Raw genomic sequence first — 25,509 nt, 5'->3', positions numbered from 1 at the left:
AGAAATAACAATATATAATAAATAAATGCTAACATTTATTAATCATTATTCATTAACAAGGAATAAAATTATCATTCAAATAAAAACGAAATTTATCGATTTTATTTATTATTTACTATTGTACCAGAAGCTGAACGTTATCATTTACTTTGTTTTATTTGATAAAAACTACTAGAGTAGCCAACCTTTAAAAAAGAGTTAACAGCATTCTCAAACTACTGTTCACAATATTTTTTAGATTATCCATAAGACCCCATCATAATATTACATAGGCCCGGTTTTTCCATAGATATATACAACTTGTTGTATATATCTATGGGTTTTTCAATCTATTGTATCTACCAGATAATATGAGTTATTCGGTGGATAAGGAAAAATTAATTTAAATTTTAAATAGGTTTTTCAATGATAGTCGTATAATATTATACATCTATGATCCATAATACCTTACGCATACAGTGCTATTAGCATTTAGCCATATTATAAAATATATAGTGTATAGCCTTGTAGTCATACTGTGTACCATAGACCATGATAATATAGCACCTAGTATAATAATATAACATAAGAAATATTAGCGTTCTTTAAAGTTTAAACTATGCTGCGCACTGTGTCAATGTTATAATATACATTCGAACTTTTTATAAATAAAATTATAATGATAATATTATATATTATGTTGTATAGTTGTATAGTAGCACACGATCGTCTAAATCTTCTCGAGTCCTCACTGCGGTCTGCGGGGTTCGAGACTTAAACCACTTAAAAATCATCAAAATAAGCGTTTAGAATTTAGGTACTTCATTATAAGCACTCAAATTAGCACTAATAAATATTTAAATGAGCAAAAAAAGCACGACAAAAACTATCTACACAATTTTTTCTACATACTAATTTTTTACTTAAAAATAATACAATTTCATATCTATAAAAATTAAAACTGTAAACCATTTTGAGTTTTTGAAAACACTTTTACTTCTTATTGATTTTTCGAAAAACAAATTTAAAAGTTTTTTAAGAATAGGTAACTGAAAAAGAAAAAAATTATGAGTAGACAATAAAAATCATTCTGGGAGATTTTGAATTTGATGGGATTTGTGGAAATGGCAAACAATGTAAGTTGAATCAGAAATAATTCGAAAATTTCTCTTCGGGTAAATCTTTAATTATTTGGAGGGTATTGACTTAACCCTACGTTTAGCAGTTGACGAATAGGAATACTTACTATTCAATATGGAATGTGAACAAAAAACCAGCTGAATGACCCCTGACGCTGAAGGCTGAACCATCTATAAAAACTAAATAATCTTGAAAGTTTTCTTCCTTTGCTCATTGTACACATTGTTGGGACTGCCTTTGGATCTGGATTAAATGTATTTATAAGGAACTTTCTAAGCCAGCGTATAACAGAGGATCTATCTATGAACTACGCGGAAACAGACTGGCTCAGGGATATTTTGAGGCCTGGGGTTAAAATGACAAATCATGCAAAGGGCCCCATTTTTTTTTAAATGTTGTTTCAGGATATTAAATCTATAGTAAGAATAAACTTCCTTAAGGATGGCTTTTCATAAATAATAATAAATTGTACCTATACATCGCCGGCAGCGCATACGAATTGCGTCCCTTAAATCTTAATGATATTTTGTCCGAGTTGCGTCCGTGGTTTTTTCACGACATATCCGAGTTGCGTCCGCGGTTTTTTCACGACATATCCGAGTTGCGTCCGCGGTTTATTTGGGGTATTTTTTATCGGGCCATGGGTTTTTCAGCAACTGAGAATATTGTTTGGTGATAAACTCGTAGATAATCTCGATTATCGATATCTTATCTGTAAGTATCTCCTTAAATTTATTGTTGGAAATTAATTTTGTTCGTGTTAGCATTAGTCTTACTTCGATACTTCATTTGTTCGACAAAACATTAGCGTTTTATACATTTTAATTTATTTTTATTAAATTTATATTTATAATTTAATATTAATTTAACTTTGCAATGGAAAATCTTAAAGTAGTTAAAATGACCAGTGAAAAAAATAAATTATTATATTGTGTTAATGGACACAAATTTGCTTTCCAAAAATTTTTAAATAATAATGTTCAGAGGTGGTCGTGTTCTAAACGTTTGTGCAAGTGTTATTTTAAAATGAACGAAAATAATGAAATAATTTTTAGTGCTTTAAATCATGAACATGATAAAGACGACGAAAACGTCTTAAATCGTCAACAAATTGGTAATAAATTAAAGCGTAAAGCTCTAGATGACCCATGTGAAAAGCCATGCAAAATTTTACATCGGGAGTTGCGTAAAGGAGATGTAAGTACATTAACTACCACAGATATAAACCGTATAAGGAAAAATATTCATTATGCTCGGTCGAGCATTATTCCAAAATTGCCTACAGATTTAGAAGAGTTGCATTTGGCACTAACCAATTTAGGCGAAATAAAAACTAATAAAGACGAAATATTTTTATTAATAAATAACACTGAAAAAAATATTGTAGCATTTTCAACGACAACAAATTTAAAATTTTTAAGTGAGTGTAAAACTTTATATAACGTAAATTTCAACCGTCATTATGGGCCGAGTTTTCAAACTCGTTAATGCGTACCACCAACGCATGTGAATCATTTCACTCAAAATTAAATAGCATGTTTTATTCGTCGTATCCCAATATTTTTCAATTTGTTGAAGTAGGTACTGAAAAATGTCCAAACAGATATTTATATTAAAATGCGAAGTTCAAATTTAAGTAATAAACGAAGAGAGGATGTGGAAAAAGAAGAATTTATTAAAAAAACTATGACTGAGTTTGAAAACAAAAATATAACACGTCTTGACTTTGTTCAAAAATTGGCAAATAAAAATTTACCGATGCATAAAATATGATACCTACATAAATATTTATATTACAATTTTTAGCTATATCATATTTTTTAAATCAACCAAACATTTTAAAACAATAAATAATTTATAATATGCAATTACAATTTTTAACCACCACACAGTTTATATTATTACAATTTTTAACCACACCATTTATATAAATGACAGTCCTCAGTCTGTAAAAGTGGGAAGGAAAATATGTATATTATTATGTGGATTATTAACCAATTAATAAATTATTAACCAGGACGCAACTCGGATATGTCGCGAGAAAATCGCGGACGCAACTCGAATATCGCCATATATATTTTTGTATTTTGGGACGCAATTCGTATGCAGCCATCGCCGGACATTATATTGCACGAACCATAATCGTTATAACTTATAACATATCGTATAATAATACTCCGTTCATTATTATTATTATATTGTTACTCTTATTATTCATCTCTAATACAGCTATAAAGTTTTCGTAATAATTTAAATTTGTATTTTGTAACATGTCGGCAATTTTCGATTGAATAAGATTAAATATAATTTTTTTTTGTATGGATGCATGTGTAGCCTCATGATTGTTTAGTCTTCGAGAGTTGAAAGAAAAAAGGGATTGAAAACCCTACATCGAATAACGGAAGCCTAAGTGTTGACAGCATAAAGAACTTTATACTCTCCAGCAAGCTGACGCAGTGACGCTTATAAGTTATAGAATATTATTATAGTAGTGTGATCTCCACCAATCACCATGTTTTAGAGAGTTGAGACTTGAGACTGAAATGTAATACATTAGAATGGCTCATTTAGACTTTTGAGAAAGAATACACTGATAAGTGATAATGTGGTAGGTACTAGGTACCCATCTTTATTATCAAGAGTTACGCTCAAATATTTTACATTTTTACGTTAGGTATCTATAGTTTGTAAGACACTTAGACCTAACTGTGGCCTGTGGGAATAGTACCTATTCCACAACGTTTATCGAAACAGTCAAGTCAATACTTTTGTTCTTCGTAAAAATCACAATGCATAAAATAGGCTACTTAAAGTATAAACCATCTCTATTTAGTAGATAGGTATTTAAGGAAAATCTCACATTTGACATGTGTTTATTAAATACGAATTAAGTTTCATACAACTAGGTACATTGTGATAAACTGCGAAAAATCCGATTTACGGAATTCCCTGATACCCAAACAAGGAAACGAAATGTAAGTATGTGCAAGAAAAAAGTTTGCACAACAGTTCGAAGTAGTGGAGTAAAGAAGTTGTTCTACTGTATGTGATGGGTCATGGTTGTACCTCTGTAAAGAGTATGTCACTGCAATAGTGTAATGAATATGTTAAATTGTATTTCAATAATGATAAATAATTTTATACGAAAAATACACAGTTTGTGAACCTATTATCATATAATTATTTATAGTTATACATAATAATTTATTTTATTATTAGTCTAAGGGTATAATCTATGAAATATAGGCAATCACATAAAATTAATCTAAATGCTTTGAAAATATAATTCTATATTTTATGTGTACATAAAATATAATTATACAAGTACATAAAAGTTTCAACTTTCAAATCTCCAAGTTAAATATTTTGGTGGACCAATAAAATTAAATTTTTAAAATTTTTTTACTGTTTATTTTGGAATTTTTCAAGAATTTTTTTATTTTGACCCTTGAGTACCAACTACATCCAATTTACTACCAAAAACCACTCTCAAAGTTGAAAATTTAAGCATTTTTACTTTCCAAAAATATGACAACAGATAAAAAAAAAATCATGTAAAATCAATACATTCCTTGATCCGCCCAGAATCTAAAACACAACAGAAAACCTTTTTCTTTTTCAAAATCTATTTTTGAGAATAATACATTTCTTCAGTTGAACAGTTTTGACATACTGATTTTTGGTTATACCAGCTCCCAGTTCTGGAAATTGTTAACAATATATGACTCATTGTCCCCCTTCCACATTTAGCATTGCAAACAAATAAAAACATTCAATGCGTAATCATAGTTTATATTATTAAGTTTAAATTCTTAAATAATTGTCATCAGAATAGTACAGATGTGTAGTTGTGTATAATTTAAAATAGGTAGTATGTATTCGATCACAAGCTTGCATAGTCACATCTAATATATTATTATCATAAAAATCCTTAAACTTATTATATTATTATTGTAGACATCTTTAATTGTTTTTTCTTTTATTTTTTGATTAATGATCACTTATAGTAGTTATTGAATATACATATATAAATATATTATACTTATATATTTTTTAATAGTTTTAAACAGCACAATAAATAATATATAATAATAATAATAGTAATAATAATACTCATATAAATTAATAAATATATATGTGTATGTGTATAGATAATAATATATATTATACACAATTCCACATTTATAATTTTTTTTTTTTAAACAGAATTCAACCAATCTACATAAATCATAATACATGTATAGTATGTGTGTATAAATTAAAAATATATTGTTATTAAACTCCCACATGTTTTTATTTAGAAATTGTATATAAAAAAATAATGGAAAAATAAATCATTTCATGTTTTAGTATAATATAAAACTTAAAATTTAAGCTAAAAATAATAATAATAATAATAATTGTAGAAAATGCATAGAGATGTACGAGCAAAATGAACCAAAACAATTATATAAAAATCAACACATAAGTATACATAATATTTGGTACATGTTTACTAGTAATAGATTAGCCTAGTGTAATAAATTGTTGATTAGGTAAAACAATTTATATCATTAATCAAAACCATAATATAGTATTTTATATAATATTATTTGACTAAGTATAAATGAAGGTAGTTTGTCAATACTTAAATGATTGAAATAAATATTTAAAATATTGCTAAAAAGGCTAAAATTGATATTTCATTGTTTAGTGTAATATAAGACTGGAAAAAAGCGCTAATGAGAAGTTTATTTTATTATTATTATTATTAAATAAGTAGGTAGTAATTTTGAGAATGATGTTTTCACTAGTGCATTCAACTTGATTCCTTTTCCTTCTCCTTCTCTTTAGCTGTAAATTACAAATAGAATTAATTATCAGAATGCATTCAATAATTATTAAGTGGATGCTACTAAAAAATGTGTTTTATTTGCTTCCATACATGTGTGTGATATAAATAATAGTCTCTCAAATAGGCATATTATAATTTTAATTGTATAATTTTTTTATATCGATTCAAACCATATATTTAATTACAATACTTAAATGATGGTGATAAGAGTAAAATGGGAATATGTCACAATTTAAAAAATAAAAATTAACAAAAGTTAATGAGATATTCTTTAAATATTTACTTCATAATCAATAACATAATTTTTTTTAACTAAAATATTTATCTACTTTTAACGTATTTTAAAAACAACTGTCAGTAATAATTTCATAACTAAATGTTATAAGTAAGTAGTAAGTACTTAATTAATATCCTAAATGAACTATACATTTTTATTAATTTTATGAAATAAAACACATTTTCATAATACAAAGCTAGATTTATGACTGAAACTGGCTAGTTAGTATTGTTGTTTTTGAAGTAGATCAGTACATTTATAATGGAAAAAAGTTTAAAATCACTTATAATATATTTAATACATTTTATAACTTTATAAGAGTTTGTTTTAACTGTTTTTAGTTATTCATATAAGTAATTATAGAAACATACTTGTAGGACTTGAAGCTTCAGGAGTTGTAGTGCCATTAGCAGAAGAATCTTCTTCTTTCTTTTCCTTTTCTTTATCAGCATTCTTTGATTTTCCTTTGACGGGTGTAGCTGGCTTTGGTTTTGGTTCCAAGCTTGGGTCCAACACAATTTTTCCAATATTTTTCCTATCATGCATTTTTTGCATAGCTTCACCAACCTAAAATTAATTATAAATATAAATGATTATTATTGAACTATGTAGGTATTTTTTTTATTTTCTTAAATACTTAATATTATGATATGGGTAAATACTAACATCTTCAAAAGCCCAAGTGGAATCAATAACGGGTTTAACCTTTCCATCCTTCCATAATCCAATTACTTTGTCAAAAATGTTTGCCACATATTCAGATTGGTTTTGGTGGAACAACACTCGCCTTAAATTGAATCCCATTAGAGTTTTACTGTCATCAAACAATTTCAATGGGGAAATTTTATCCACTTGCCACCACTTAAAAAAAAAATTAAAAAAATTAAACCAAGAAATTATATTTAATTTCAGTATTAATTAGATATTCAAAACTTACAGATTTAGCAGCACTAAAGAAACTTTTCGTTTCTCCCGTGACAATGTTGGATGAACCTAAACAAAAGATTTTTTTACATTATTGAATGTTAACCAAACATTTAATTAATTTCGTTAGACAGTAAAATACAAAACTAGAAAATTTATACTTACCAAACAAAATATATTTGCCCATAGGTTTCAAAAGAGAGTATCCACGGCTACATTCTTCACCACAAACGCAGTCCAAAAAGAGATCCACTCCTTCCGGAGAAACCCTAAATGAATCAATTACAAATTTTAGTACCTAATATAAATTCAGTGCTTATCAAATTGTGTAAATTACTTCCTAACTTCAGCAGCATAATCACTACCACGTTCCAAAAGATGATCAATGGTTCCTTTTAAAGCTTCATGTTTAGTTTTTGATGCTACACCAAATACAGTGACATCTACAGTTTTGCAAAGTTGGGCTACAGCTTGACCCTGAAAATAAGTTAATTTTAGAATAAGTTTTATTTTTAATATTGCTTTTAAATGATTTTAAAAATATCGTTTTTCTTGTATATTTTTTCGGTTTAAGATAACATTAGCATACATGTTCTCAACAAATGACAAATATTTGTATAAATGTAACAATAAGGTAAAGTTATACCTTTTATTACGAAACATTAAAATATTAGAAATTTAGAAGGTACCTAGTAAACAGGTATATGAATACTGATTTAATTTGACATTGATATTTTTATGACTACGACCGTAAAATGTTGTATTAAAACAGAAATTACTTACAATGCACGAGTTTAGCTCTCCATACATTAGGGAATAAGTTCACCCTTCGGTTCAGTACAATTAAGACAAACAATTAAAATATTAAACTTGTTGGTAAATTTAAAATAATCATATGAACTAAAAATAAAAGATTATATACCCAGCTAACAAAATATAATTAAGTTCAATCAATAATTAATAAGAATAATGAATAAAGTTATCATAATAGCTTTGTGAGCATTAAAAATTGTAAATTAACGAATAACGATATTAAAAGCATATTTATATTGCGGGTTTTATAACAATTTTATATTCGTTATCGTTTAATCAATATCTGACATTACTCTATGTACTCTTGCATGTACTCATTGGCTACTTATGTACACAAAAACATTAATAGTTGGGATTTCTAATAAGCATTTTAATTATCATTATTATTTAATTCAATTTTAAAAAAATACTGTTATTTCACCTCGTTTGTTTTCCTTCTCCGGTCCACTTGCAACAAAGGCAAAACGAATTCACGCAAAATCATTTTTTTTGTTACGTTTTCGAATTATCTTAAAGTAAAATCACTGAATATAAAAATTATTAAAAATACCATCAATAACACATCGATTTGTCTAAATATTGTCTCGAAACAATTTAAAAATCATATATAGTAACAATTTTTTTTTTTATTTATAAATTGAATACAAAGTCAAATAATAATTAAATATAAAATAGATATGTGAAACGTCAAAATATCATTCTCAATTGTTTTTGAAATAAGTGATTTTACTTAAAAATCAAAGGAACCGATATTATGTAAAAGCATTTAATTTATTCATGTTGCGCGTGGGTATGAAAGACTATACAAATATTGTGATAACATCCGTTTGATACTCAACATTGACAAACATAAAATGTTCAAAACTAACAAGTACTGTATCAACAGTAATAACCAATATAATTCTTATGTATATCGTAAAAAGGTTATTTTTATGTTTTTATAATTTAATACAATATGTTAGGTATAATGTAATTATAGTATATTTGTATTTAGTTATTAAAATATTATAACTGTACGTCTGTACAGATGTAAGGAGCTGATTTTAATTCTTCTAATAACTGATGAAAATATTTTTCCAGTTGTTTACCAATTACGGTAAATTACTCTATAGTCATAAAATTACAAGAGTACTAACTTCAAATGCCTTCCAGATTCTACAAGCTTGACTAATTGGGTCTCAAATTATAGTTATTAGTTAATTTTATAAAATTTATTTTATATGAATGCCTAAATGTATTAATGTATAATGTATATAATATATATATATAAATCACTATAAATATTTAATGATACAAATCAATATGCGTGTTTGAGTGAACTATGAACCGTACACGGGCACGAAATATAATTACTTTAAATTATAATAATAAATATGACGGACAAACCTAAAAGAAACATAATATTAATAGAGAGTTCAAATTCTTTGCTTTGGTTATTTTGTACGGCTTTTGACTAAAAGGTTATCTGCCGGGTTTGGGATAAATGATAATAATATTTAAAACGTCATATGATTTCTAATCGTTAAAATGTTCCTATGATTGTGTAGCAGCTAAAGACTCTAGGAGAAAATCGCGGAAGAGAGAGCGTCCATAATCGATTGATCGTGGTGAAAAACAATTGACATTTATTATACCGCCGTTGCGCTGAGTAAACACTCGTGCGTTTTCCAGACGGGCGGTATTTTTTTTTTCGCAGGCACAAGTAGACTAGTTTCTTATCTCTCTAAGGCGGGGAAATAACAAAGTTGACTCATTACTCAATTTAGTTATGCAATTATAATATCGTATTGTATCTGGTATAGTTGCATGACATTCCGACGGCGATTACTCGCATTTGCGACATTATTAATAATTATTGTGTACACGTAATGTATTCGACCAAAGAGTAGGACTCAGCATACTTTTATAGTTTTATTAAAGTATAGTATGAGAATTAATGATTATAAAAGTATAATCATATTCATACACATATAATATATTAATATTTAATATTTATTATAAATTTATAATAGACTAAAATGATGAACGATGATGGTTATACCGTTACCGTACAGTGTCTACTTTTGTTGTATGCGCGTTTTGGATTTTCAAGTTCATAACGTGTTAGCCTACGGTTTAGTTTTGGATTTCCAATGACCCCAAAATTGGCGGTAATCAATAGTGAAAGGAAGCTAACGGGGGACTATCACGCTCAAATAATTCCAACCCCCCACTGAAATTACAATTTGATATGAATATGAAGAACAATATTTTACTTTAAAATGTAATGTGAGATCTCACTAAAACACCACATTTATATTTACTTACTTGGATACACCCCCGATCCAAATCAAATATAAATTATAACAGTGCTTGTGTATACAGTATTGTTAAGCAACTTGAGGGAAAAACATTTAAAAAAAATGTACATAACCAATAACCAGGAAACAAAGCAAACGACAAAACTATAGGGAACTCTATATAAGTGTACAACAATATTTAGTGGTATAACACTCATATATAATGTGGAGTGAAAACCCCATTTTCTCATAAATAAAGACAGCAACCCGTACAAGTTTCGATTATATGATATTGCATCCGAGTCTGCAGGGCCATAACTGATTAATTAGTCAAGTCAGAAGTTTCTTATGTTGGTGCTACTTGTAAATTTTTTTCCAAACTTAGTTGGGGCTAGTCGCAAGGCTTGAAGTTAGTACTTATATCGTATTGTAACTTAAACATATAACTGCTGCAGTTTACGTTCTAACTTTGACTACTTAGTTACTCGGGCACAGTTACTACTCTACACATCATCATATTATATAATATGTATGCTGTATAATACCTATAACATGTAATTAAAATATACACTTACCACTCCGCCACCGGCCGAGTGCAGGATCAGGCTGCTGCCGGGCTTGACGGCGCCCAGCTCGAACAGCAACACGTAGGCAACGATGTAGTTGGTGGCCAAGGCCGCGGCGTCCACGTAGTTCAGGCCATCCGGTATGGCAAACACGTTCTTGGCCGGCACGGATACGAGTTCGGACCACGCGCGCCACTCGGGCAACGCTACGACGCGATCACCGACCTGCGGACAAAATATGCAGGATTATTACAATATTATAGAATAAAAATAAAAATTTTAATACGAATTGAAAAACAACGATTTGCGTTGGTTCGACTACAACATAATGTCATAATATTATTGCATAGGCAATATAATATATTTCAATATTTGAATAGATACATTTATTAGTTTCTTATTCCATACTAGAAAAATTACAACAAACCTGATTATAATATCTATGTGTTTATATATTATATAATATATTATTATGGGTGATGGATAATTTACTTAAGTCGTCTCCAAAATATTCCGAACGACTTTACGCGTTCTATGATTTATAGTCGTATTATGTATGTACGTCTACTATTTCGTATACCTATATAATCTATACCTCTATACCATGCAATATGTAATAATAATAATATCATCGTCGTTATTGTTATTATTATTATGGTAATCAATTTGCACGTGGGAGAACGACGTCTGCTTTTTAGTTTTTTATAATAACCAACGAGCAAACCGGTTGTCGATCACGAACGAAGTTACTATTTATAGTTTTTACGAGCACTGGGGGCTAACAATAATATTTAATAATGATAGGGGACTGAAGATTTAATCCCCGCGCCCGATTTCCGAAGCCATTTTAATTTTGGAAACGTATCATTAATATGGATCAATGTGTAGTACTCGATATTATACACGCGCGAGTTTGACACTTCGGTATAATACTTGGTCAATAATATAGAAAACATTAGTAGATTGATCATAGTAATAATATTTGATTAAATAACCAATAGGTCATATTAATGCCAGAGACATTAATTGGATAATTTGATAATATGTGTATCAATAATCAAATAATATTATAATAGTTACGATTATTACAAATAGGTCGGGATGTGTAATTATTTTTACAAAAAAAAATTACACCAATTTATTGTATTTGAAAAAATATTGTATAAAGAATGCTCTTGTGGCTTATCTGATAATTTTTGTATTGACTTAGTTGTATTGCTTCGATAGTTCATAAAAAAATTGTTTAAAAATGCCCTATATAAGTGAACACAATACTGATGAATATATTATTATATTTTTAAAAAAAACTTGATATCTGATACTCACAAATATCAATAGAATACAATATTTTTATTCGACAGTTATAATGTCATTGCATTCAACATAATATTTATTTAATCGGAAAATAAACAAATTTTTGGGTTGTTGAGAAATTGCAAGTTATGTTTTCGGTAGTATCTCTATAGAAAAAAATCCCGACATGCACATTGCACATATATCTCTCCTCAGTCCTCGTCGCCCCGCTTGTTAACGATCTGCATCTGGTGTAACGCATTTGTGTTGTCACTATATCATAAGGGACGAAAAAAATAATACACGTGTTGACGTATTTAGTGGTTATACTGAGACTGCGATCGTTTACGTCCATCACACAGCTGCGATGAAACGTTATCTGTCCTTTTTTGGTCGAAAAAATAAATCTTATTGAGAGCATAATTAAAATTGACTGTACGATCATCGTAACGCTGACATTATTAGTGGTTGGAGTGTGGTACAAGGAAATTCTACGAATAAAGTTTTCAAAAACTTCGGAAACAAAACATTAGCGGTGAATGGCGATGACAACTATGAGGAGGTGTATACACACAAGAGGACGTAAAAAAATATGATCGAATTAGCCGTTTATCCACCCCCCTCCCCCACGAGCACTACGATGAATAATGATCACCAAAGATGCCGGCCATTGAATAGGTGTATGGTATGTGTATATTGCAGTATTCGATTATTAAATAATTAGACTCAATGAGGATCAATTATCGTCATTATTCACGTTTCACACGACATCACAGCACATTCTTTGGTCTGCGGCCCGCACGTGTGAGAGCACCCACCGACTGTCCACGTCTCCATGACACTATAATACACAAATAAGTGACGGCAGCAAACGCCGCGTCTTCACTTCTCTCCCCCGAGTCCCGACACACTTATAAAAAAGAAACGGTCTATTAAAAATTTTTTTTACTTAATCATATTGACCACGGCGACGACGTTTGCATACCACGAGGTTAGTAATCCGTATAGCTTCTCTATGCGGGTTATAGTTTAATTATTATTATTATTATTATTATTATCGTCTGTATATTATATAGCATACTCACCGCTGCAGTATTATATATTTATATTATGTACACGCCGGACCCTCCTATGACATTGAACAGAGTAATAATACGTCCCGTCACTTAAGAAAATAACCGTCGCCCCGTCGCCATTCCGGTCTAGATGATAACATTGTATTTGTATTATACTAAAATCTACTACAGACGATTCTATTGTAAGTATAAGGAGTAAGGACGCCACGGCTGCCACACCTTCTTCACCTCTACACTTATTTGAGCCGCACGTGGTTCGCACGAATAAATAGAAACTTGTCCCTTTCAACGGCTGTGTATACACAAGATATAAGATACTAATGTCGAGAAACGCGTTTTACTGTACCGCGATGATAGAGGCTGTGATGAGTGTGATGAGAATTGGGAAGGCAATTGAAATTTATCCCTGTCGATCGTAAATAGTATACATTTCTAAATTCCAGCACATATTTAACTCTTAATCGTGTCTTTAACCCCAGGCGAGGCTGCTGTATGTGCATCATGTATACATAATAATATACACACCACTATACGAGAGATCGCGTTCGAAATGTACACGCGAGCGCCGGATGCGAACCGACGCTTCGACGGACGGAATAGTTTAAATTAAGCCAAGCTGTTAAACGCACACATGCGTTTTTCTCGTGTATCAAGTGACTCGTATATGTACATAAGATATATCATTATTAATCTCCGTCAAACACTCGCGTGGGCAACGATACGCGAATATTATTTTCGTTTCGTTATTCATTTGTCTATTAAAAGAATTTGACACCGGGGAATCGCGTATATAATATTATAATACATGAAGTAAAAATCAAGAGCGACTGGAAAATTGATACGCCTACGTTTCAAAACTCGATACTACCGACGAACACAATAATAATAATAACATCCTATATAAGATGTCATATATCACATACACGGTTGTTGGTCACGAATTCATATCACTGTAATTTATTCTAATAATATGTAGAAGTCGTTTTCTGCATAATGATATATATATAGCAGATATTTCTTACCTTGAACTTCTCAACACCTTCTGCGACTTGCTCGATGACACCGGAGCATTCAAAACCCAATATGAACGGAGCTTTAGGCAGAGACTCGATCACACCTTGTCGGGCCATTAAATCTTGGAAATTCAAACCACTAGAAAAAAAAATCATGGGTATAGTTAGTGAAAATGTGTAAATAAGAAATTTCGTTACAGCGGTTTTATTTTCAATATAATAATATTGCCCGCGCACGCGCCTTGTCGTCATCAGACCATGTAGTACGGCCATTTATTGACTGCGATAAAATGGTGATATTTTAGTATTGTACGAGTAATACATAATTATAGTTCAACAAAATATATATTTTTTTAAATTGTTGTACATAAAACATGAACCCACCCTGAAATGGTTTTTACGGTAAGTTATGTTTTCATGATTAACCGATTAGTCGATATCAAAAAGTGAAAATGTATACATACGTACATATTTTATACTATATATTTACGATAAGTTGTATGGTTAATATATCAATATCCATCTCGTTTCAAAAATACAAGATTACCACGATAAAAAGGTAGAAGTACAAATCGTGGGGGGTAGTTTCTATAGTTAGGTGTGTAAAGTGTAAGTACCTACACAAACTACCTACCTATATTATATGTTTAGATTCAATATCGATAACAATGGATAAACAGGTGTCTTCTTCAACATAAAACTGTTGATACGACACACGATACACTTTCATTTCTGCGTAACAATCTCGTCGTCGTTGTACACGAAAATGGATTTTGTGTATTTTTTTTCAATTTGTACAATCGAAAAACGTAATCCACTTATCGTGTCGCCAACACCGGTGGACGGGCGGCGCCACATAAACGTATATAAATATAATACCTATTACCTATACGTATATTGTTGTATATATATAGACCGCTATAATAGTATATGAGACACGGGAAACGAGGTGATTCAGAACGATAGTATATAATCGGGTTTCAAAAGCATTTTCAGCCCGTCGCCGAGTAGGTGCGCCAAATCGAGGGGGCGGTTATATGGCGCACACCGAAAACGTTACTATTATTGGCCGTTGCGCGCCCCAGTTGGCCCGATTTTTATTTTATTACGAGACACGATCTAGCACAATAATTATATCGCAATGTAAACGGAGCGCGACGGCGTCGGCAGCGGCGGAGGCGACGAAGGCTGCAGTGGCGGCGGCGAGGGCTGCAGTGGCGACGACGATGACGGCATCCGTCGCGTGACCGGTGGTAGTTAAACAGTACAAGTGATATTATATACATCTGAGTCGGGTGGAATAACCCCTGGAGCGACGGCGGAGTGGCGGCAGTCGCGAGTACTGCATAGTAGGAATGGTTATATGAGTATAATATATTATGTTTGGTGTGGTCGGTCGGTATAGGTGGTATAGTCGTCATCGTGGTTTGTACTTTGTAGAATTCGCGGGGTGTATCCAGGCGCGTTCGTGTGACGGGAGCGGTGGTTGGTATATATATGAGGGTAGGAAAAGGGGGAAAAAAACCGTATTTGTCAGTGACGCCGACGTGTCTAGACGTGTTGTGCAGTCACGTAACGCGGTTGCCGCCAGCCGCCGGGCCGCCGCGCCGCGACACTGCACGTCACCCATTATATTATATATTATATAGGTGTATTATTTGTAACGACCACGTAGTTTTTGTAATATTTATATAATAATAATACTACTACTATTACTACTACTACTACGCACGGCGATACGTTTTTATTATTATTAGGTACCTACGTTATAAATAACGCACGTATGTGATGTATAATAGTAATAACTAATAACATAACCCGTAGAATTTATAATAATAATAAAATAAATTAAGTCTAGCAATATGAATACGTGCTGGCGGTCGCGGCGGCGACGAGCGTTCGTTAAAACGAAGTCCGTTGTCGAAACGAAAAAATAAAAAAATCGCGACACCGGTCTTAATTTTTATCCCTTTGGATTATTAATATAGTTTAACGACTACCCACGCGTAATAAGTTATAACAACCACTGCGTCGCTAGAAGTAATTTAGTGAGTTTCCTCAAAGAGTCAGTGCCACTTATTATTATATGCCGGAGCACCGTGACATTTCATATTGTGTTAGGCGTGTGACCGTAATCATTTTGATAACGGTTTTTATTTTGCGTCCCCGTGCACTGCTATACGTCAGAAAACACTGGAAAGAGATTAACTAAAAACTTGGGCTGTGACGAGGTCGTTTTCATAATGTATTGCCTATATGGCCCTATATATATCTACTCGAGCGGCGGGAACGTTACTTCCACTTTTTGATGCGGGTAGTGGAATAATGGCGTTTCTCGATTACCAGTTGATACTGCACAACCACCCCATCAATCCGAGAAAATTCGATACAAAATTAATAACATACTATTCTAGAGGTACGTCAAGTGCCTACTAGGCACGATTGGAAAACTGCAACAATCAGTCAACCGTGCGACATATTCCCACTTTTTTTTGAATATAATGAAAAAAAGTATATATATATAATTACCTACTAAATCGTGCCACTGTGCCAGCGTACGACGAATGCAGATTTCTCCTTGCTGACAATCGTACCGGAACAAACTTTTCTTTTCCAACCCTTCTCCCGACACCCATAGTTTTATATTTTATATCACTACTTGACGCACGATTTACCGATTCACTCGACGAAAAAAAATAAAAATAAAGACTTTTATCATAATTTGGACACTCAAGTAAAAAGATAAGGTCAAACCGCATCGGTGAATATTCATTGCCGGTTTGGAAACATGGAAGCTACTTTTATATTAATTACTTTTAGTTTTTACTGTGTAGTTTGCTTTGATTCGACGCTATACATCCCAATATCGGTGCTTATACTGCTTTATTTTGATTTTACCCGCAATGGTGTTGATTGTTGTTTAAAGAATCCGACCTCATTTTATTTATTTTTTTCTACGTTAACAATATTGTTTATTAGCTTCTACTGATATAGGTACTACATTATATAGTGAAAAAATGTTCATTGTGTTTATACACGTGGCGACATGACACAATATAAATCATCTGTTGGTAATCCAGGCATCATCAACCTAAATCATTATTATATGGTTTATTGTAGGTAACTACAGTAAATAAAAAAATAGCTTTTGAAATTCATACTGGGGTCATAAACCTAATTATTTTCTATGATATAACTATATATAAGATAAAGCGTTAATTATAAAAACAACAAGGATCGATGTCTCCGATTTGAATTTTTTGAAAAGAAAATTCCATGGCAATGACAGTATATATGCATATAATGCATGGACACGCTATTCCGTAGATATGTAGACATGTAGTAATATTAAAATGCAATTGCAATATGCATATAAAGTTCAGTGTTTGATAATAACAATAGCATAGAAAATAGTCTACATTGAATATTTTATGAATAAGTATGAAGAATATTATTGAGTATTACATTATATTTAGAATTGTTATCAGCTAAATGCGTCAAATAATATTATCTGATACGACATTGTACACTATCTACATTCTACAGCCTATTCTAGATACCTAACAGAAATTATATATACTAATTACTAATAGTGTACTATTTTGATAATATCGGAAAGAAAATTATATAAAAGACATTGCCAAAAATATTTTTTGTACAACCAACGTAAAAATTAATTATACGAGTAATGAGGAGAGGGGCGTACACATTTTATAACAATGTTCCTGGTGTGGTTTTTGAATTTATTGACCAATATGTCAAATATAAAATGTAGTGCTGGCGAACGTAACACCGGTACCCGTAACGTAAATATGGATTTTACAAGCGATGTGGGGGTGTATAAAATTTTTAAATGGGGGTTACAAATTTGTAAAAATTATCTAACAATTACTAGAGCTAAAGTTCAAACATGCGGGTGCCAGCGTCACGACTCACGTAGCCAACAATTAACATTATTAACACTATAATATAAAATATTGTTAAACTGTTATCGAAAATACGATGACACATTAGTTGTTGAGTTCACAAGCACTTCCAAATATTTAATCCGTATTAAATATAATTTATCTCGGTCAAAAGTCAAAGTTACTATTATTATTTAGGTATAATAGTTATCACTTATCGCACCCATCGTTAAAACCACGAGTCTTTCGTCATATTGTTTTTGTCATGTTTAATTTAAACATTTGAGTATACAATTGGTAACATAACAGTTTCATATTCTGAGATATAACATTGATTAGTAAGTTATTTTTTTTCTTATAATATTTAAAATTACAAATCGATATATATTAAAAATGTGAAACTACTGATAATAAATAGACAAAAATTAAAATATAATATTTGATTAGAAAAGTATATTTGCATACAATCAATTTAAGAGATTCACTTTATTCACACGAATCAACGATATGCCAATATTGACTTTTGGCAGGAATTTGTTTAATCTCATGAATTAAAAAAATTCATGTGCGATATTGTAGAAACATAAATATAATATGATATATTATAATTTTAAATACATAAAGGCTTTTAGAACTATTAGAACTATATGCCGGTCTTTTTAGTTCAGAATCGTTCTTCGTATACAATGATTTATCATTGAATCCAAATTCAACACATCCATTACTGAGACTTACTCAATGACGAAATACACCAGGAATCTATATAGCATCCTCTACAACAGAAAGTTCTTTAGTCTTTTGTAATTTTAAGTTGATCAGTTTCAAGAGAACTATTTGTTTTCAAATTTACAGTAAAAAAACGCTTATTGGTATAGGTATTTATTTAAATAAATTAATGAAATATTAGTGACTAATGTCGATTTAAAATGATTTATTTAAAAGCATATTTAATTCAATGCACCATAGTATAAAAATGTCATTAGTAGGTATAACTACAAATTAAATAAATATCAACACATTATAAAGTATTTTATTAGATGAATGAAAAATATGTCAAGTATTTCACTTGAACGAGAAATTCCTACACGATTTCTAATAACACACCCCTGCGGCAAGGAATGTTATCACTTCCTTCCGTTATAATATGATGTGCATTGTGTACCGTTCAATCCAGTTTTTATACCATAAATCCTTTGTTATACATTTCGTGTTTTCAACCCCTACTTTCAATTATGAGATCGAAAATAGTTTTATTCTCGGGTGGTTTGGTTTAGACTATATATAAACAATGCGCTCTAGGCAATAGGCAAAAATATGACAAGTCTGTTTGATACGATATAATCTACTATGGTTCTATAAATGCTGTAGATAGTTTTCACACTTTCACAAACAAAAAACAATCATTTCACTAAAATATGGTTAAACTGTTGAAAAATTTGAATAAGTTACGAAATTAGTTTATTTATTACCGATAGGATAACCTATTTACTAATAGTTTAGTTCACAAAATATTATAAAATAATAAAATAAGTAAAAATGGTCGTATAAAATACTGACTGCTAAATAAATATTTTTGACAGAACATTCGGCAATTTAGTTTTCAGACAAAAAGTCAACTATTTTAATCTATTTATTATGTTTTTATAATGATATGGAATGCAAGCGTGTTTTTTATTGACGGTACAATATTTCCCCTGATGTAGGAATAAATACTAATAAATCGTTCGCTAAGTGTTCGATAACAAATATATTATAAGTATAGATATTAAAATTAATCAGTTTACACGTTAGTCTTTGAATTCCGTAAGTAATATAAAATAATGGGATCGGCTACAATGACTCATCGCGAACCGGGGTGGGACCGTTTTTCGCATCGACCGATCGATCACAAGCGCACGCACATACCCATCCACACCGAAACTTGCTACAAAAATATAATTTCCTCAATGCATCTCTTCGTGGCAAAACGGACAATTAGCATCACGATAACAAGTTTTGAGCATACTATGTATGATACGAAACAAAAAAGTTAATAGGAAGTCGGCACAAGTTGACTATCTCTGGCACACGCGTAACTTATAGGAATCTAAATCATTTTTTTTAATGATTTTTTTAGGTATCTTGAGAGTAAAATGACCTATCCTAGAAATTATAGAGAAGAATATTTTTGAGGTAGGTAGATATGTCTAAATATTGTCTCAAAACAATTTAATATCCATTTAAATATACAACATTTCTTTTTTTATAAAGTCAAATCATAATATAATTATAAAAACAAACTTTTTAAAACCCATATGTAAACCCTTAAAAAATAGTAGGTATTCTCTATTGTTTTTGTTGTAAGTGATATTACTCAAAAATTATAAAAAATGATTTTACGCGTGGGTCTGAGCGAAAAAACAAATATTGCGCTGAAGTCCTCTTATTACGAGAGTTTTTCTTTTTTTCGATGGAAAGATGCACGGAGCGAAAGAAAGGGCGGCATAAGGCTAATCGACAAGCCACAGAGTTAAATCATAATGCGGGAGGAGAGGTAGATGGGAGGATACGCGTCGAAAGGGTGGCGACTTGTAAGCCACTGTTGCGCACTAATGCTGTCTGCTTTTATAAAGTACTATATTTCACTGGACTTGTTGATCCCTTCGCGATTTTGTGATAACGAGCGCGTAGCGCGTGTGTGCAAGCCAAGGCGAGTGCCTAGTGGACGAAAGACAGCGCAACCGTTGAACCCGTCGCCGTCGCCGTCGCCGAAAAGATCGCAACATGTGTTCGAGCCTCGGCGGTGACTGACGCGGCGTTGCCAGGTTTGGTCAAAACATCCCTGCAGCGGCACCACCGCGAGCCGATCCCCATACGTTACATATATATATATATTATATATATATATGTTATGATAATGCAACCCACGCCCAACTTGTCCGTTCGCAAAATATGAGCGTCATGGTCATATTATTCAGTTACAAATCTTGATACGAGCACATCTCAATTGTTAAGCTTCAAAAGAAACCGGATTTTGTTTGTATAGGTATTAGATACCTACTGCAAGAATTTTTAACGACGTTCGGTCAAGAAGATTTATCCCCTTGATGGCGGAAATACAAGTGTTTTATGTGTCTAATTTTAGTATTTTACTGCGTAACCGCCCGACGAATAATTCATTTTTCAGTCTTACCCTGGCGACCGTTACAAACTTACAAACGTCACATTAAACATACAAATTTACGTTTCTCCGGCGGCTTTTTTTATAAATATATTATTTATCAACGATTTTTGTTTATCGACATTCTATTATTTGTAAAACACGTGAACGCTCCGCATATATTGTGATCGTTTTATTTTATTTATTGCCCGGTATCATTATAGAATTACGATAGGACTACATCTAGGAGTATTGTTAAGTAGCACATGTTCCGCGAAGGGGATACAATATTCGTTGATAAAAACGGCGATTACTATTAACGAATAACGATCGCCACCCGAGTTTTCGCCTACCAGGCAAAAACAGATACTAACTGTACGTATACTCGTATACATACACAACGTTTTAGAAAAAAAAGGATGCCGCTCTCAAATTCTATGACAGTGAAGACGGTAGGAGAGGGGGGATTCAAGTATAATAATAAGAACAATCGACACCCGAAAGATTTCCATTACGTAAAAATAAGAAAAATATCAATAAAAAACCATCAAGACGATAACGAGGTTGAACATCACAATATTTTGTATCACCAAATCATGAACGGATTGTCGAATCCGTTCGCTAGCTGGGTCGGGAGTTTGTGTCTGCTGTTAAACGACGGACTCGCGGAAGGAGGACGTTACATTTTCGCGAGTGTTAGGTCAGCCACATTCAACGGGTTTTTGGGCAAACGAACAAGTAGTAAAACCCGCCTTCGCATGAAACGAGCGAGCACACACGCGCAAGTTATTACAAACTGTATATACTATATTATATACACATTGTTGAGTTGTAGTTTTTTTTTGTCTTTCGATAGTCCAGACGGCGGCGCGCGCGTCTCAGGCCAAGGTTATCCAATTCCCTTTTCACTAAGCTATTATTATTTTATTCTGTTCGTTCTGGTAATTGAACAAAATCCGACCGTTAAAAACTCGGTCGGGCTACAAACATAGATAATATTCAAATGACTCGGTCATCATTTTGTCGTCCTACAAAAGTGTCGGCGCCCGGTGATAATAATCACTCAAATTTTTTTCGTAGAACCGCTGCCACAACAGGCAACAGTTCTGAAAATTCCGTTATTTTTCATTTCCGCGCCGGTCGGGTAACACAAACAACCGATTATTTTTTTTTATGTTTTCGACATTAATCTGTCATCATCGAATACACGGTATATACATATCTTTTTTTTACTGTTTGAAGAGCTGTTATTACGTTTAAGCGTACAAATCGAACGTTCAATGATGACAGATTTTCGAATGCCGTGATGGTTATGGTTATCAATAATAGGTTTCAGTAGTAGAATAAAAAATAAAACCGTTCTGGAAATGGAAAATGATTTAACGATATTTGATCATCCATATGTTTCTTTTCGTTTTCTCGCGAGCACCCCGCCCGTCAGATGACTATTGTTGTGCGCGAACTCTGGTGAAAACGCAACACGTTGTCGGCGCGGCAACCACCAAACAACGGAATACCAAATCCCAGTGGTTTCCACCCGTCGAACGAATAGTCTACTACGGGTCCGGTTACTACGGAGAACGATCGCGGCGAAAAGGGGAGAAAAAACTCGCCCGAGACGTCCATTTAATCCCCGTTCGGTGTTTGTGTACACACGAACGTCGGACGAATAGAAAAAAAGAATATTAAAAATTATTATAACGACAATGTATAAAAGGAGATTTGGACACAAATAAACAGGTGGGAACGGCGGGACAGCAGCTGCTACCATGTGTACGTCGATCGGGAGGGGTCCCGTTGCCACAGCGGCCGCGAGTAACGATTTATGGCTGAAAAGACGAATTGTTGTTGTCGTCTCCATCGCTGCGTAACACTCGTGCGAAAACCGACGCAGAACATTATTATTTATTATTATCGTTTGTCCTCGTTCGTGAGCTTAGGGCTCAGGGAGAGATTACGACGAACAGGTAGCCGGTAGGTGCGAACTGACGAGGTATTATCTCTACCCGCCCAACAACGAATGCGGGATCGGTGGCGATCGATGAGAGAGAAATCGTGAGACTACGACAACAGGTTTACATCGTTTCTCATACATGTCTTTACGTATGGTTACAGCAATACCTATACGACACATTTACGAGGTGGCGGCTAAATAGTGAATTCGGAGCAAAAAACCGGGAAAGAAAAACGCCCCAGGCGGTGGCAGCACCACTACACCATTTCCCACCCGACAGCCTCTGTTCTGTTCTTATCTTCCTTTCGACGACCAATCCGCAACAATTACGATGAAATGCTTAATGAATAATAATAATTAATATAGTGTTCCACACGGAGATCTATTTTTACTTGCAAACACGAGAGGGAGAGGTTTAACGCAATACGCAACCACCATATGTTAGAGTCGGCATCTTCGACGACGGATTGGTAGCACAATTATTGTATAAACAGGGGAAACAAAATACACGTAAAACGATAATGTTTTGAAAAAAGATTACTCACCACGCCTTTACCCTGATCACGACTTCACCCTCGCCCATAGTCGGTTCGGGCTTCTTCAGGATCTTGACGGACTTGAGACCGCCGAACCCAGTGAGTACGACGGCTCTCATCTCGGCCTTGGGTGGTTCCTCGACTGCAGCCACTGCAGCTTTGCCATTGCCCTCAGCTTTCGTCTGTTCAACGGTGGTCTCGGACGCCGGTTTCTCCTGCAGCTGGTCGCCTACGGCTGCTGCTGCCGCCGCCACTGGTGCATTTTCTTCGGCCATATTGTTCGATGTAGATTTTAAAATTTCAAAAATGTATACGAAAAAAAATTGGTCCTTAAGGTTTTACTGTCAGAAAAAAATGTATATAAAACGCGTATAATTACAACCGGCGTACGTGCGGGGTTTCGTATGTAAGAGAGTGACGGTAGAATCAACGACCGACTGAGTCCGCGTTACAACGGTGAGTGCCGAGTGGACCGTGGACGCTATGTGCGTATTGGCGCCGACAGCGTTGCCGAAAGAACACGGAGCGCGGATCGTGGCGGCGGCGTCGATGATTCGTCCGGCGGCAGTGGTGCTGAGTGGCGAGTGCTGATGGCGGCCGGGCGGCGGCGGCAGTAAGTTGTACACCCTCTTGTGCAATAAAATTCCTTCTCTTTTCTAATTTTCTATACACGTACTGGGAGACGCAGTGTGACCACGCGTCCGTTGTGCAGTTACCGTACAATGATGGTACCGAAATACGGTAGTTATGCGGGCGGTCGGTCGGCCGGCGAAACTGAAGTTCGTTATTAATTATTATTGTGCGACATTAGGGTGTTTACCCTTTACTGTACTTCCGTACTCAAGTTTGACGTCTGCCATAGTGTCATTGCCCATGTCCCGTCATAGCACCCAGTAGTGCCGGACGCCGGTACCGCTTAATAATTATACTCATGTCCAAGCTTTTGCATTCAGCTTTTTTTACTTCTAAACCAGTTACCGATTAGTGATGAACCTGAAATAGCCCCGATTACCCGATAATTTATAAATTTTATTGGGAACAATTTTTTAATTTTGTTTTTTCCAAATCAATCGATTTTCGACGAGTGCCTAAGAAAAAACAATCTAATATAATATCACGTATCAATAATGTCGCTTAGAAATTAAGGAAAAAGCATAGTTTTACAGTATATACTATATTATATTACTTCCTATACACACTACATTAAGGTTAAGTTATTTGATATTTAATTCACATTATTATTCATGGATAGGTTTTGAAAAATTTTCATATTTTCTTCGAGTTAATGATTATAAACGCCAATGCCAATTGTTGTTGGTGCCTGGTTTTTGTCAATATTAGACTCATTCGGTAAATTTATTCGAAATTTCAAAATCTAGTCAGTAATTGTAGAGACTTCACTCCCCTCCCCTAATATTTTTTTAGATCGTCTCTGCCATCTGCTTATAATATATACTACATATACTGCAGTACACAGAGTTTCTTTTGGTATATATTATATAGCCTTACAGGAGGTAGTATAATATATAAATTATTATTTTTAAATATTTAAGTCTTGGTGATAAACTTACTGTACCTTATTAGCTATGATGAATTATGAATTTAAGATCAGAGTGGCGTGTTGATATAGTTTTATATTTTGGAGACGTATTACTTATAACTTATATAAGCTATATAACACATAAATATTACACATTTACACATATGCAATAGGAGAAATAATAAGAAAATAACTTCAAAAAATCAAAAATTCAAAATTGTCATATAAGGACCCACTGGTA

At 32.8% G+C, this 25,509-nt stretch overlaps 1 protein-coding gene across 1 annotated transcript; it reads right to left on the bottom strand.

The window, feature by feature from the left end:
- Window positions 1-5,590: 5,590 nt before the first annotated feature.
- On the bottom strand, window positions 5,591-24,318 carry LOC111029570 (synaptic vesicle membrane protein VAT-1 homolog-like). Its single transcript, XM_022308617.1, has 9 exons — window positions 23,738-24,318; window positions 14,204-14,333; window positions 10,822-11,037; window positions 7,492-7,631; window positions 7,320-7,423; window positions 7,168-7,223; window positions 6,897-7,091; window positions 6,602-6,797; window positions 5,591-5,952 (listed from the first exon to the last, which is right to left on the bottom strand). Exons 1-9 carry the CDS (start codon window positions 24,001-24,003, stop codon window positions 5,918-5,920), a joined length of 1,338 nt encoding a protein of 445 aa, XP_022164309.1. The 5' UTR covers window positions 24,004-24,318; the 3' UTR covers window positions 5,591-5,917.
- Between the last annotated feature and the right edge of the window lie 1,191 nt (window positions 24,319-25,509).

Source organism: Myzus persicae, unplaced genomic scaffold (genome assembly GCF_001856785.1).
Source record: "Myzus persicae strain clone G006 unplaced genomic scaffold, MPER_G0061.0, whole genome shotgun sequence".
Lineage (NCBI taxonomy): Eukaryota > Metazoa > Arthropoda > Insecta > Hemiptera > Aphididae > Myzus > Myzus persicae.
The sequence above is the reverse complement of the archived record's forward strand: the minus strand, read 5'-3'. Positions and strand labels throughout refer to the sequence as shown.